General features: G+C 35.6%; 1 protein-coding gene across 2 annotated transcripts; it reads right to left on the reverse strand.

Annotated features, from left to right (window-relative positions):
• Window positions 1-816: 816 nt before the first annotated feature.
• On the reverse strand, window positions 817-15,371 carry LOC122041815 (probable LRR receptor-like serine/threonine-protein kinase At1g56140). Of its 2 annotated transcripts, none has more exons than XM_042601638.1 (24): window positions 15,173-15,371; window positions 14,116-14,299; window positions 12,260-12,331; window positions 11,965-12,036; window positions 11,816-11,887; window positions 11,610-11,681; window positions 11,461-11,532; window positions 11,302-11,373; window positions 8,113-8,184; window positions 7,830-7,901; window positions 7,673-7,744; window positions 7,490-7,561; window positions 7,319-7,384; window positions 7,161-7,226; window positions 6,559-6,603; window positions 6,383-6,447; window positions 5,907-6,286; window positions 5,312-5,513; window positions 5,065-5,232; window positions 4,857-4,975; window positions 4,567-4,777; window positions 1,860-2,091; window positions 1,641-1,791; window positions 817-1,474 (listed from the first exon to the last, which is right to left on the reverse strand). In XM_042601638.1, exons 1-24 carry the CDS (start codon window positions 15,213-15,215, stop codon window positions 1,079-1,081), a joined length of 3,048 nt encoding a protein of 1,015 aa, XP_042457572.1. In that variant the 5' UTR covers window positions 15,216-15,371; the 3' UTR covers window positions 817-1,078. The 2 variants fall into 2 exon arrangements, with proteins under 2 accessions (XP_042457572.1, XP_042457570.1); XM_042601636.1 differs by having other exon boundaries at window positions 15,059-15,371.
• Window positions 15,372-15,636: the final 265 nt, after the last annotated feature.

Genomic DNA, 15,636 nt, shown 5'->3' on the forward strand with positions numbered 1-15,636 from the left:
TATAGTTTCAAGATGTGATGTGACATCACTAAAATTGACTTTGGATTACTCAACGGGCCTGCAATTGAAAAAAAACACGTACGGAAGAAAATAAATGCTGGGCATTAGTTCGCCGTAACATAGCTATCAAGATGAACACAAAGTTTGAATAAATAAAAAATGAGCATTAGTTCTGCTTCTCGTTTGTCTTTGTGGGATCACAATGTGAATGAGGCGAATATGAAAATATCTGAGTTCAAAAAATGGAAAAGAAAATCAATCAAAATTTAAAATTTTATATTTTGGAGGCAACAGTTCTTGTTGAATTTTATGGTTTCATTTTATAATTTTGGATAAGTTTAAATCCATGGAAAGTCGTTTTAGAATCTATTGAGTCATTTTAAGTAAAGAATTATTATTTTTTATTTTAGGCACTTTTAGATTCATGTAAACTAAAATTATTAAAAATGACATTTTTATTATGTTCTTAAAGCTTTTAAAGTCATCATCTGTTTATAATTATGCTATTATAGAACCATCAAGTTCATTTAAATTACCTCAATTGTAAAAAAAAAAAAAAATTAAAAAATAACACATGTATTATCCTCCTTAAATCACCTAGACTAGTATTACACTTTTATTTTTTAATTTTGACTAACTTATATTCATATAATAATTTTAATCAAAACTGTTATAAAGACTCTTACAAGGAGTGCAGCGCATACGGGGATCAATCTATTGAATGTCCTTTATTTTGTAGGTAACTAAGATGGACAATGATCTAACAATCTACAACCAATCTACAAAAGAAACAACCAAACATTTGGAACCTTGCTCTGTACCAAAAGGAATGATGTTGCTCAACATTTATGACTTATCTTATCAGAACTTGAAAATGGAGAAATTTTAGTTACACGGGCAATCCAATAGTGGATATGCATTATCTATAGACAAATACAAGTTTCTGTAAATTTGTTATGAAATCTCCGATAAGGTTATTCAACTTTCATTTGAATAAATGTATGAATCGAAGACTTAGCTGAGTGGTGATGCTGCTGGCCAAATCCTTGTAATGATTTTAAACACTGGTAAGCAAAATTCATCTTCCCTCGGCAGTGATATCGCTTTCAATTGACTGCGAAGAAAATGGTCCAGTTTCCACACTCTCCCCTTTGCTCCAATCACGTGGAGGACTCGGTTGGTTATTTGCTCGCCTTACGATTGAAGCATCAGTAGTGTCATCGAACGCAAAGCTGCTGGTGACATCCCTATATTGCCATAGAAGCAGATAAGTTGGCCTTTCAGGGACATATGGAATTTCCACATCTCCTGCCAACATGCCCACCACCCTTGACATTGTTGGCCGGCAAGATGGTGATGCCTGGGTGCAAAGCAGAGCTACTCCAATAACCCGGTTGACCTCTTCCTCATCAAATGACTCCAGCTTCTCATCCAACATCGCCAATTTGTTATTGTTCTCGAGCAAGTTCCAGACCTAAACAATAAAGGAATTAGTATTAATTTTTCTCTGATAATAATCTTGATTCAACTATATATGGATCAAAAATTTAGAATTTGTTTCAGACTAGCTAGAAATCTGGTTCATCTTTTATTAAAAAAAAAAAAATCTATGATTTTATGAGTAACATAACAAGACATACCCAGTCAAGAAGATAAACTGTCTCGTGACCAAGACTATCATCAGAGTTAGGCCTTCCACTAAGAACCTCCAAAGCCACCACTCCAAATGCAAACACATCAGCTTTCTCTGTTAGATGTCCTCTCAGTGCATACTCCGGTGCCAGGTAGCCACTTGAATGATAAATATTGATCATCAGCAAAAAAAAAAATTGAAATGCTACAGATAAAATAGTTCTTACATTGTACCAGCGACCCTTGTATTCATGTGAGTCATCTTGTCATCATAGAGCTTAGCCAGACCGAAATCTGAGATTTTGGGGTCAAGATCAGCATCAAGTAGAATATTACTAGCTTTGACGTCTCTATGCACAATTCTTAATCTTGACTCCTCGTGTAGATAGGTGAGGCCTTTTGCTACACCTAATAATATGTCAAAACGCTTTGGCCAACCAAGGAGTAAATTCTTCTTCCCTGCACATCAAAGTAGCGACATGAATATACTGTTGGAAAATTGATTCCTCCTTTGTAGTTAGTGTCTCAACAATTTGGACTGACGGTTTACTATTGAACTTATATGCATGTTTATTTAATCAATTTCATGCCCACATGCTTTATGAGAAAGCTTGATTGATGTGCAGAACTGAAAGAGCTTAAAGCTATGTGAAGATTCTATCTCAGTGAAAGATGCCAAACTTGAATATTACAAAAGATTCAAGTTTATAATCATTTTCAACTAGATGAGGCCTTTTTTTCAACTAGATATTTGTAACATAAGTTTAGTACTTGGTAGGGGTTACTATCTAGGGAGCTTAATCTCTATTACTAATTGACTAAATAGTGTCTTTGGATCAAGTTCCATTCATTTGGGCTTGAACAAAAGAAATATCAAGATGAAAGCCAACTTAGAAAGTGTTAGGTAGCTTTATTCCAAGAGCTTAACCCTTGGGATAAAAGTAAGACCTAGGTTTATTAGGTCGACCTATATGTTAGTTTCCAGCAGCCAAACCTCAAATATGGAGATAGGTCAACCTATGCAGTTTGACACCCTAGGTAAGCATATTCTGAAAGTTCCTTCCGAAGGTAGGTTGACTCAAGATTTATAGTAGGCCCTCCTAGAAAACCTTAGGTCAATCTAGACTTTTTATGAGTTGACCTAAGGTGATCAAATATGGGAGAACCAATTTATAAAATGTAAATTATGTCAATCTATCCTTTTGGTAATCAACTTAAAGACTTTTATAAGTCAACTTAGATTTGAATGTTGGCATTCAACGATCAAAATTGTTTAAGTTAAATTAACCTAAGTTTTTGTTAGGTTAACCTATACGACCTACATTTACCTCCCTCTATATCCATGAGACCGACACTAGGGAGTCGTTAAGGTAACAGATCTACCTTTTTTTTAATTGGTTTCAACACCACATCTCTCATGAAATCTGCTCTAAAGTCTCATACAATTGATACGATCCCCAAATAGACATATTCAAATAACCCCTTTAAAATATTATCCTTTAGAATAAGCTATAGATTTGTTATTAATTTCTTCTTTCTAAATATTATAATTTAGATTAGGTCATTAGATTTATTATTATTTACCCTTTCAAAAATATTAGAATCGATTATTAGATTTGTTAATAATTTTTATATTGATTTGACATTTTTGTATGGCTATATAGTCATTATGTAATCATTTAGAGACAAATAATAAAGAAATTAAATTAAATAATCAAATTACTTTGTTATTGGAGGTTAATCTCCTCGAAGTGATCATCTGATCCCCCCTTTCTTTCATCCTTTTCCTTATTTTCCTAGGAGATAGGACACGGGTTCCTATCAATAATCATATTAACTATTAAGTGCCAAGGCCAAACAAAAAACTTAAAGGTGCAAATCTAAATATTAACCTCTCATCAAAAGCTCTTTTTGGTACGTTGTTCTCGCCAATAGTTAGATCTTTATCTATAGGGTGAGACAGAAGAAGTTAGATATTCTTTTGTACTTTATTATATATCATTTGAGAGCCATTTGAGAGGGAGATTGTTTCTAGAGGGTATCTAGAATGGTAGTTCCTTGTATCATTCCTTAGAAGTCTTTAGCGACAATGTTTGCCTAGATCAACCTAGGAAATACCTAGGGTCGAGAACAATTTCAGCTTGACACCCAGTGCTCGGGTTGGTTATGAGGTGCCTAATACCAAAGGTGTTCCCAGATTGACATAGGAGGTGCCTAGGGTTGAGGGCAGATTCGTAGATCAACCTAGAAGGTGCCTAGGATCGAGTGAGGATTGATTGAGCAGCTCAGTGACTAGATTTGCTGCAGCAGAATTCCAGAGAATGTTCTCAGTTTGCCCCATTGCCTCATTTCAAGGAGTCATATTTAAGAGTGTCACACCAAACATGACGTATCATGAGCAATGGCGTAGCCAGGTTGAACAATTATCCTGGGCTAAAAACGCTGAGCCCAGTAAAACTCAGCCCAGTGTAGCCAGATTGAAGCCTAAAATTGTTGGGCTGCTTGCCTAGTTGTACTACCCTGGGCTAAAAACGCTGAGCCTAGCAAAGTCCAGCCCATCATAATCAAGTTTGAGGACTAAAATTACTGGATTATTTGCTGAGTTGCACTGGGCTGGAGCCCAGCAAAGCCCAGCCCTGTCTACGCCCTTGATCATGAGTAGAAATGAGTAATATCGATCCACGTTATATCATGTGTGTTGTTTTTGGTTTACTTCAGTTGGATGAACCCTCCCCTACCCCCACCCCACCATACACACACACACACAAATAAAAATAAAAATCGGGTTATCCAATCCTCTACATATGCTTCAACCATGTACCATTTTCTTGATAGCAAAGAATCCTACAACAGTTTAGCATTGTTATGGAATTTCACTATCGGCAAACGCAATGCTAAACATATAGCTCCAAACCAACGATATAGCCAACATACCAAATATTGCATGGTCGAGACTCCCGTTTTCTAGGTATTCATACACCAGAATTCGCTTGTCTTCATCAACACAGCAGCCATGCAATCTCACAAGGTTCCGGTGTTGCACAGCAGATATAGTTGCAATCTCTGTCAAGAACTGGCCCTTTCCTTGGTTGGATGTAGTAGAGAGTTGCTTAACAGCCACTGTTCTCCCATCATTCAGTATGCCCTACATGTTAGTAAATTAGTTTCAAACTATTTGCTGTAATTGGTAAAATAATAACTTAGCATTAAAACAGTAACATTACCTTAAACACTTGGCCATATCCTCCTTCTCCCAGTACATTGGCAGGATTGAAATCTTCAGTTGCAGCCCTCAGTTCAGCATAACTAAATGTGTAAGGTTTCACATCTAGTCCTGTCAATACTGCATAGGAGGTCCAGATATAAGTCTTAAAAATATGAACTAAACATCACATGGTTATCTGAGGTAACAACTTTACAGAAAACAGATACCTGAATTTTGTTTGTTTAACCTTTTCTTTCTTTGTATCAAGATAAAAGTCACATATATAACAAACAATCCTAAAACAGTGGCAGCAGTGGAAACACCGGCAATCAAACCTTTAGGATCTTTTTTTGAATTTATGCCAAGTGGTTGGTTTGATACAGTAGGATTGAAATCTGTAGAGTAATTTTTAATGTTAAGAGTTGACATATCAATTAAGAGAGTAAAAATTTGTATGTCTGCCAAAATAACTACCATTAGGTGATACACTGATAGCTGAGATAGATGGGCCGTAATATCCATTAAATGGTGTACAGCAAGTACCCTTTCCAGCCCAAAAGAAATGGATTTCAAGAAAATTGTTGGTGACTGGAGCAACATATTCCCTGACAACAGCTCGTGTTGATCTCCCACCAGCTTCCCTTTTTATATCAAAATCTCTCTCTTTTTGAATACCCTATGACAGCAAAGATAAACAGGAAGGAATAGCTAGAATCAATATCTCAATGTAAATTACAATGGTTATGTGATTCTATATCGTGACAACTAATTGCTTACAGCATGAAAGAGAAAGAACGAACAGAAAAAGTATTCTCATTTCTGCAAGTTGTTTGATTTCCTGAATTTACTGAAATTTCAGTGCTAAGAGAAATGTGGGTTTTGGAAACGAAGTAAACTTAAAATTGGAAAATATATTTTCTACTTCATGTCAGCCCACAAAATGTATGTCATAACTATCAAACTTATTTTATTATGCACTTTCATGTTTTGGTTATTTTCTTAATTTTCATGAATATCAAGAACTATTCGCTAGAATAGATAAATACAAGTTTAGTTACAGAATTAGTACCTGAATATAAATATCAAACATCCTATTACCAGCACTTCTCCAAGAAGGTGTATCAAGGATAGCAAACTCAGAAAATTGGAGTTTTATGGTGTAATTTCCGTTCTCAAGACCAAAACCGTAATATCTCAGTGAAGATGGAGATAGTCTAGCAGTGTAAAACAATTCTGGATCTAGAGTACCCTGGAAGTTAGAATTAATAGTAATTATATAATTACTATTAGAAGCATCTGTAAAGCTTCCAACATTGCTGACAGCCCATCTAATTGGATCTGTCACGAAGTATGATGCACTTGAGAGACTTGCATTATCCTTCTCGTATAGTGTACCATCAGAAGCTGTAACAGGATTACTGCCTCCACATTTTATTGCAAAGGAATAATCTGAAATAGAATTAATAATCAGGCTGAATCAATAAACAATGTTTCAATACGCTTGTTTTCACACATAATCTCAGTAAATAGGGAATAGTTTCTCACAGTTTGGAGAACCACGATAGCATGGGAAATCTCGTTGAAGACATCTTAACCCTGAAGGTAATATGCTGCATAGCATATTGTCCGAATGTTAGTAAACGAACAAAAACAGAGTCAACTACAGAAAGTAAACAAAAATCAGAACAAAATTTTGTGATGTAGTAGTGAAGGGAACAAACCTGCTGTTGGAATCATCAATTACAAAGTTGTTTGACACCAAGTTTCTAAGGAGAATCATTGCCAAGAGAAAAGGGAACAGAGAAAAAAAAAAGTTAGAAAGACTTGCAATTATTGGGAAAAGAATATGGTTAAACTAAAAGTTCTACAGATGCTAAATTTGATAAGCTTGGGCTAGCTACTAAATAATATCATGTACTTTCAAGGATTTAACAAATCTAACCCATGCTTAAAAATTAAAATAATATTTTGGCCTACCTGATCTTAGAGAAAATCATCTTTAAAAAACAAAAGGGAAAAAAAAAGGAAAAAAGAGAAATATTAGGGAAGTAAAATTCAGGGTTTAGTTATCTTGTTTGAGATTATGATGACATGGAAAATGATTTAGTCAGCTTTACGATATTTGAGACACAGTGTCAACAATTTTTAAAGTCCATGAAAAGTAAATCAAATACGATACAGTTGGTTCTTAAAATTGAAAGATCGAGGACACATTTGTGAAAGCCTTGAAAGTGGATATCTTTAGTAACTAACCCAGCAGTAATACTGAAATGGATGTATGAGAAAATTTTCATATAAAGGAGATTCCTATGTTTCAACATACAGCTGCAGATTTCGTTGGCTAACCCAAGAGGGAAAGGTTCCTGATAATTGATTGTATGAAAGATCTCTACAAAAAAAAAAAAACAAAGCCCATTGATAAGAATCATGTAAAAAGGCTAATCAATTTCAATAATTTATACAAAATGAGAAGGATCATACATATTCATCAGTGCATTGCTCTTTTGAGCTGGTAGGTTACCAGATAGGCTGTTATTGCCAAGAAAACTGATGGAAGAGAAGTAAAAAAATAGAATCACAAGTTAAAGTAAATCAATTCTAACCAAGTCAGTATGTTTAATCAACTTAATGGTTGAATCAAGATTTTCTCACACGTAGGCAAGTGAACTCAAACTGAAGAGGGACTGAGGAACTTCCCCTGTTATATTGTTAAAACTCAAATCCCTGCAGACACAAATAATGGATAAAAATGTCATTACCAAAATGGGAATAAATTGTAATGCTAAAGCAGAACTAAATGAAACACGGCCCTGAACATCACACAGATGGGCTTACAGTTGCTGTAAACTTGTATAGTGTGAAAAGTTTGACGGAATAGCATCAGAAATCTTGCAGTTTCTTAACACTCTGTGAGCAAAATAATAACTTACCATTTAATGTGCTGGAGAAAATATTTTGTTAAACAAAAAACAAGCTGAGTAGAGTATCTTACAAAGTGCTGAGAGATGTCATGTCACGTATAAATTCTAAAGAGGAGCTCCCATTTATGATATCCCCTATTCTTCTGTACCAGAAAAATCAATATCTTGTCAATCAATTGAGAATATATAGTTAACAATCCTAACTATATTGATGCTTTTGTGTGCATCTGAAACTTCACTGGAAAATGAGAAAGAGAGCTAGAAGACTGCACAGAGAAATTGTCATGTTCTAAAAAATTATACACATTCAAGGTACAATTGAATCTCATTTTCAATTTGCATAAAATAACTTACAGTTCAGTAAGTTGGTTGAGGCTAGAAAAACTTGCAGGAATTGGGCCTTCAAAGGAGTTGCCTTGAAGCCGCCTATAAGAAAAATAAAAGTTAGTACTCAAACTATCAATGAAAAAGTGATCACGTATAGTGCTGTGTTTTAACCTTCAAGACACAGTGGAACATACAGTGTATGGCATGTACATAGTTGCTTAGAACAAATGATTCAAGTTATGTACGTATTGTTGATTTTCTTCCCTAGGCTAAATGTCCATGATTTCAGCATGTTCTCTGCCCACACGCACACACTCAAACATGACCATGAACACGCGCACACACACAAAGGCACCCACATATCTTGAAATGTGTGGTTGCTTTCTCACCAATGATATGTTATTGAGATCCTATGAATTTCCTCTAGAATATGATGAGGTTGTTGCACTTTTTCTACTTGCACTGCTGAGGAGAGCCTACCAACAGGTGGACCAGTACACACCCCTTAGCTAGGTTGTGCTTGTTGGACTGCACCCATCGAGGATTGATTACCACCCTTGAGGCCTTGAATCATTAGAAATATTCAATTTGCACCAATTTAACACATTGGTTTACTAGACCTATTCGGTCTCAAGATTGCACCAATCTGGAAATTAGACGATTGGCGCATGGGTAATCCATTGGAGGACCAGCCATCCCATGTTGTGACCTAGGTGGGATAAGCATCATGTGGCAAAGTGCACTAACAAAGTGCTGCAATGCACTGTGTAAGCTCTGTTTGTTGCGTGTGCTTGTGTCAGCCCACAACAATTCCAGTATTTGCGAGAGTACTTATATTGCTCATAGGCATTACACATAATCACCAACACTGTTGTGTTTTGCACATGGTGCCTCGACCAAAACCCATTTATCTAAGGGAATACTTTATGGGTATACCTTATTTTAAGTACTCATTTCCCTCCAAAGTCAAATGTGAGACTAAAGTTCCATATGAACTTCCATGATATCACTTCTTCTTTCTTCATGGTTTTGGAAACTCTTTCAAAGAACATTTTTTAAAAAACTCTAACAATTCCCCATCATTATCAAAAAAAAAAAAATAGGGCAGCCCGTGCACGAAGCTCCCGCCAATGTAGGTCTTAGAGAAGGGTTTATTGTACGCAACCTTACCCTACTTTTCAAAAGGTTATTTCCGTGACTTGAACCCATGACCTCCAAGTCACACGGCAGCATTGCGTCAAGGCTCCGATCATTATCCAAAGAAAATTAATTTTTAAATTCAAGTTTTGGGGCATTGGACAAGCTTGTATGTGATTCACATAAATAGACGTCTTATTACTTGAATTAATGCTTAATTAAATCTTCTTAAAGTTAAATGAAATTGCAAGTAGAACACAACTTACACAAAAGATAATCCTCAATATCATATATATAAAATACAATTCCATATTACAATAACCATGTGTCATGAATGTTTAAGATTTAACCTTAATTATTTGCAACTACAGTCCTATATTTATATAGGTGAACCACATATATCCCCAAAAATTTGATACTTGACATTTGCATCATGATTCCTTAAGAGCAATTAGCTCATTCTTCTTTTATCATATAGGTAACCAAACACCTTTTACCTTGAAATGATAATAACTTAGGTGCTTGCCTTCACTCTTTGGATGTGTTATTAGCTTTCAAACATGAGCTAGAGCCTAATTAATCCAAAGTTTAGTCAACCTACACTTCTGATTAGATGATGCATATTCTTCCCATTTGCAAGTCACACCTTAAGTGTCAAAAAGAATGCATTTGAGTAATTCCTCGTAGGTGTCCCGAATCTTATATCTTAGTTGTCGCTACTTGATTCAAATTAGCATGGTTGTGCTATCACTACTTGATTCATCAGTTGGGTTTTGGACTTACTCCCTCACACAGATAGTATATTCTTTATGCAAACTTTTAATTAGCAAATCTATAAGATTCTCTTCAAGTTTACATAATCGATGGAAATTATTCACTAAGATCCCTACTTAATGGTATTATATCTCCTATGAATGTGCTAAGACTTACTAGTTGTGTAGTTCCCTAGTTGTTTAGCTATCACAGTCTATTATAAGTACTAGCAAGTTTCATCCAACGATCCTTCAAGAGGTTATAGAGTCATTTTGTTTCTTCTTCAATTTTCTTTGAAGCTATAAATTTAAACACCACAATAGACTGAGTTGTACAAGTTTATTTCAAGGGCTTCCTGATGTTGGGGGATCCGTAATGCAAAATAGCAGAGCCTGGAGTTTTGGACAATTTTGATTGTAAGCTTTGAGATGTCATAATTTTTAACTCGGATTAAATCACGAGACCTTCTCAATTTTTAGGGTTAACAATGTTGTATAAGACAATGCATGCACCCAACTAAAGGAGTGCACTTGTGAGAAAGCCAATAAACTAAGGAGGTTTGACTGTTCTTTAGCGAAGTAACAAATCCTCAATCTTGAAATAAGACTAGTTTTTTATTCAATTTGCAGGTCAAGAGAATATACATTAAAACAAACTTTTTCTATATTTCATACAAAAGAGCCCTACAAAGAAGCATGAATTTTTAAGAAAATGCTTAGCATATGTGTATAAGAATATAATCTTCTATATTGTCTCTTTTACATTATATGGTGTATCAACATATACATCATAATTTTCATGTGGTAAAATTTCTCATGCAACATTGACATGTACCTCACAAATCCACTTAACATAACTCAGGACAAACTTAGAATAAATCAAATCAGACAAGCTGATATCCATAAATAACTTGAAATGAAAATTTATTAATAGATCAGCTTGTAGAATTGTTGTAAGCAAAGTTGGCAATTATTGTAACCAACCTAGCTCCAATACCCCCTTGAGCAAAGTGAGCGAAGTCCATGTGACAATTGATGGTCTCACGAGATTGTATCTCAATTGATGGTGTGCAAGACAGAAAAATATATTTTAGATAACTATTGTATATTTTCTTGAGTGCTCATAACAAATGGATGGATTTATATTACAGCCTGAATGCTAAGAACAATGGGACAGAGACCTGTTTTACACATCTTTCAATAGCATGATCTTGTTATACTAAGGAAAATTAACATGTTCATTCTGAAAAACAATAATTCATGGTAAAAAGTTAAACAACAAAAGTATGAGTGATTACTGAATAAAAACTCTAGTATTGAATATTACAAGACGGTTAGGTTTCTCCATTCCCCGATGAAATCAGGAACTTTGCCCGTGAAATTACAGTTTGAAGCCCAACTGCAACCAAAATGGCATTCCATATTATTTTTAAATTAATATATTATATATACTTACATAATGAAAGGTAATCTTAATAGAACTTACAACGTTGACAAGGTTTTCAGATTGGACAGTGTTGGTGGTAGCTCACCTCTAAGTCCAGAACTATCCACATATCTGTACATCATTGCATTACAAAGAATTAGTCCAGTATGTATTAACCATCCAGAATAATAAGAGGCAAAAAAACTTACAGTCTTTGTATGCTGGTCAAATTCCCAAACTCTGGAGGGATGGAACCACTGAAGTTATTATTTGATAAACCCCTGCAAGAGTTCATTCCCTTTTTGTTTAGGAAACATGAAAGAAGGTGATTTTATGGCTAGTATAGCACTAATCAATCATGTCTTTCATATTGCTTGCGAATTATTTCAAAATTGTTTGATGTAGAACATCTTACAGAGAGATAAGTCGCTGAAGGTTGCCAAGTTCCTTTGGTATTGGCCCTGACAATGCATTATTCCCTACGCTTCTGATGACGATCATATGAACTAATTAGATGACAACAATAATGAAAATAGACCCATTGTTCTATTGAAATGGTCTCACAGGTATTGCATCCTGGTGAAGTTCCCAAAAAATGCAGGCACAGAACCAGTCAGGTAATTTTTCCAAAAATTTCTGCAGGAAAAAAGAAGCCTTTAGTTCTACAGATTTGAAATGTGAGAGCATGAGTGGCCAAACTGTAGTTGCAAATAATACGATATAAGTGAGACACTTAACCATACAAGGATACTTTAAAAACCTAGTTCAAATGTTGCTTAGTCAAGTTTAATTTAATATTCATTTAAATTGAAGAAGTGACTTTAAACTACAGTCTTGTACATGAGAAAGAGTAAGTTACAGATTCCAGAGATAGGGTAGATCTTGCAGCTCTTCAGGGATGGTTCCAACCACATCCAAGTTAAATATCCTCCTGAAAGAAACATGATGCAGAAAATATAAATAAATCATACATTTACAAGGGAACGAAAAAAAAAAAAAAACTAGTATTCCTTTACTAATATGAACAATAAAAGTGTATGTGTATGAGGTCCCTTTGTTAAATGAGAGAATCTTCATTTTACCAACGTGACTGATGAAAAAACATATCATTTCAGAAGGGTTTAATGATAAAGGCAGAGGTTGCTCAATAAGCCCCTATAAGAAGAGAGGAAATAACTTACCTAAGAACACACAATAACTACCTTCACCCTAGTAAAAGATCACTGCAGATGGCTAAACAAGTGGCACATGATAGAGGGATCTAAGGGGCGCAAATCCTCTATAACATTTGGTATAACATTTCCTATAACATTGACAATTGTTTGCCCGCTATATCAAATTTAATAATTGCAACTTCTCGGCAGCCAGTAGCCCAGTTGCCCGGCCGCTCGCCCACTGCCGGCGGCCTCCAGCCACCTGCCCCGACCCAAACTACAACCTGGATAGGCATGTGAACCCAGGGAGGGATTTTAGTCAATTGTGGCCGGATTCTAACCAGAATCCGATGCAATTACGGAGCGTTTTTATCGGTGTAGACCGTGTGGAAAATTCATAAACATGGGGTTGGGTCTCGAGAAGTTGCAATTATTAAATTTGATACAACTAGCAAGCAATTGTCAATATTATAGGAAATGTTATACCACATGTTATAGAGGATTTGCTACCAAATCTAAGAGGATCAAATATAATAACAAATTGACATGTCTCAAAATCACTATACAAGCAAATTTAGTGAAGAGGTTTGGTGATTGACACTCGCTAACACTCAAGTTGGCAAAAAGCGACTGCGCTCACCCCCAGTGCCCCCGCCAACCCGTCCCGGGGCCAACACGGGATACTTGCTAGCACTCATTGCATAGGATGAGGAGATAGAAAAGGGTAGTAACAGGCAGCATTTGCTATGTGATCGCACCAAATATAAGCCATAATTGTGATCCCTTGTCCTGTTACAGAAGTGGATCACGTTATTGAAATTTGTAACCCATTTCTAAATAGGTTCACTTTAGTTGGTATTTTATCAAGGTACAATAGCCAATAAAAGATACATAACTTGAGCAATGCAATTTGCCCTTCAAAATTAATCCTGACCATCAAATCTTCATAGACAAATTTAGTATTGCAAAAAGTGTTTTTTTTTAATGATTCAAACACTAGCCATGCACGTCTCATAGAAGCGATTATTGGAGTGACAGCAAAAGTTGCTCCCTACAAGCTAAATTAGGTCTCAAACTACATTAATGCATTAGACATACACTGTGTTAAACAGAAGAGAATGATCCCAATGAATCCGCCAACTTTCAGTGATTAGATTGTCAGCACACAGAGCACAGTTCTAATCATGATAATTGATAGGTATTTTTTATATTGATTTTATGTTTCTTTATTTCAAAGGAATGTACCTAGATTGGATTAAGAAAAAATTGTTGAATGGGTACTTGAATATGCATAATGTCATCAGTGAGTATCAATCATATTCAAAACAAAAAATAATTTGATAATAAGAGCCATGTTTTACCCACTCAATTCTAGTCATTATCTGATCTAATATTGGTTGTTATGTGGAAATATGAAACAAGTATATCTGTAAGGATATATCATATGTGTGAAATAAGGCCATTACAAGCTACCTAAAACAGTCACAAAGATGATGTTTTGCAACTAAGAAGAAAACTCAAATAGGAAACAGAAGGAGATTTATATTTCCATAATCCATACAACTGATCGATATGGCAGATGGTGCCATTGTTGTAACTGCAGTCACATTTGATTCCAGGATTGAAGATATCGCCATCCAATATGGTTGAATCAATAGCCACACCATTGCATAGTTCACCACTAATATTCCATGTTGACTGTGCCTTCAAACCCCATCTTCCAAAGATTGTGTTCAACGCCAGAGCTATATGCAATTCCAATAATTCAAGTTAGTTATGGTCAAGTCAACTTATTTATTTTAACTGATGTCACAAATTAGATGTGCAAATTCATCTTGACAACACAGAAGGATACTAGAGCAAATAAGATTCAGAATCAATCAATAATTGTTGAAATTGTGGACAAGATCACATCAATCGTACCCCAAGTAATTAACATTAACTCTTTTTAGCATACTCAAGTAAAACTAACAGAACTGTAATAATCAACTATGTCTGATTAACCATAATACACCAACGAGAAATCTGATTGACGAACTTGCTCCAAAGAAAGTTGTAAACTGAATGATGAGGATCCAAGCTTAACGATTAATCAACTTGAATTCAGCATGTGTTCAGTCAAACCACCGTGTTTCATCCTCTCCCATTCTTTAATTTGACTATGGAAAGCGGATGATCTCTGCCGATAGCAGCCTAACTCCTCGCATCGCCCGATTCTATTGACCAAGAGCGACGTGTTGTCATCTCGAAGCAGCGGAATGCTAGATCGCAGTTAGGGCAAATGATGCGTTCGACTCGTCTTTAAGCCTAACGTTGCGATTCACTGAAGCAAAGAGACAAGATTCGCAGAGAGAGACTTATTCTAGCTACTTGTTGGGTTCTGCATTACCGAATGGAACCTCCTAAACTAAGACAAAGCAACCAGATTCCATCTGATCCAAAGCAACTCCTAATGTTAAGATCCGTCAAGCAGACAACCAACCAAAAAACAAAAAGAGCTTCACCTTCAACTGGATCAGCCCTAGCTTGAGATTGAGGTTGAGGAGCCGGAGCTTGAGCTTTAGCTCTCTCCGGTGACAGAAAGAGCAGCAAACTGAGGATGCAGGAGAATACCGAACCTGCATTCCTGAGCCAGGAAGCATGGGATTTGTGCACCGCCATGATTAGAATCAATGAGAGCTGCGATGAAGAAGATTGATTCCCTCCGGTGAACGATTCCACTCGCTTGAAATTATTGATGAAGAGCGGACTTTGCGATTCGAAGATAAGAACGGAAAAGAAGCAACTAGGCGGTGGCACTGACGTAAACGACCTGTAGTGCCAAAAAAATAAAGTTAAGACAATATGACGCTTCGTTTACTCTGGCTCCGACTTTTTTATTTGGCACAATCTCAAATACCACCGTATAGTTTATTATTTACTAAAAATACTCTTAAAATATGAGGAATCGCCCAAATAATCCAAGTTCATTTCCACAGCCGGTTTTTTTATTATTTTTTTTTATACTTTAATATCTAATTCTTACATATCCGATTGATCATAGTGATAATTTAATAATCAGGATGGATATCTTTTTAATATT

Source organism: Zingiber officinale, chromosome 2A, assembly GCF_018446385.1.
Source record: "Zingiber officinale cultivar Zhangliang chromosome 2A, Zo_v1.1, whole genome shotgun sequence".
Classification (NCBI taxonomy): Eukaryota; Viridiplantae; Streptophyta; class Magnoliopsida; order Zingiberales; family Zingiberaceae; genus Zingiber; species Zingiber officinale.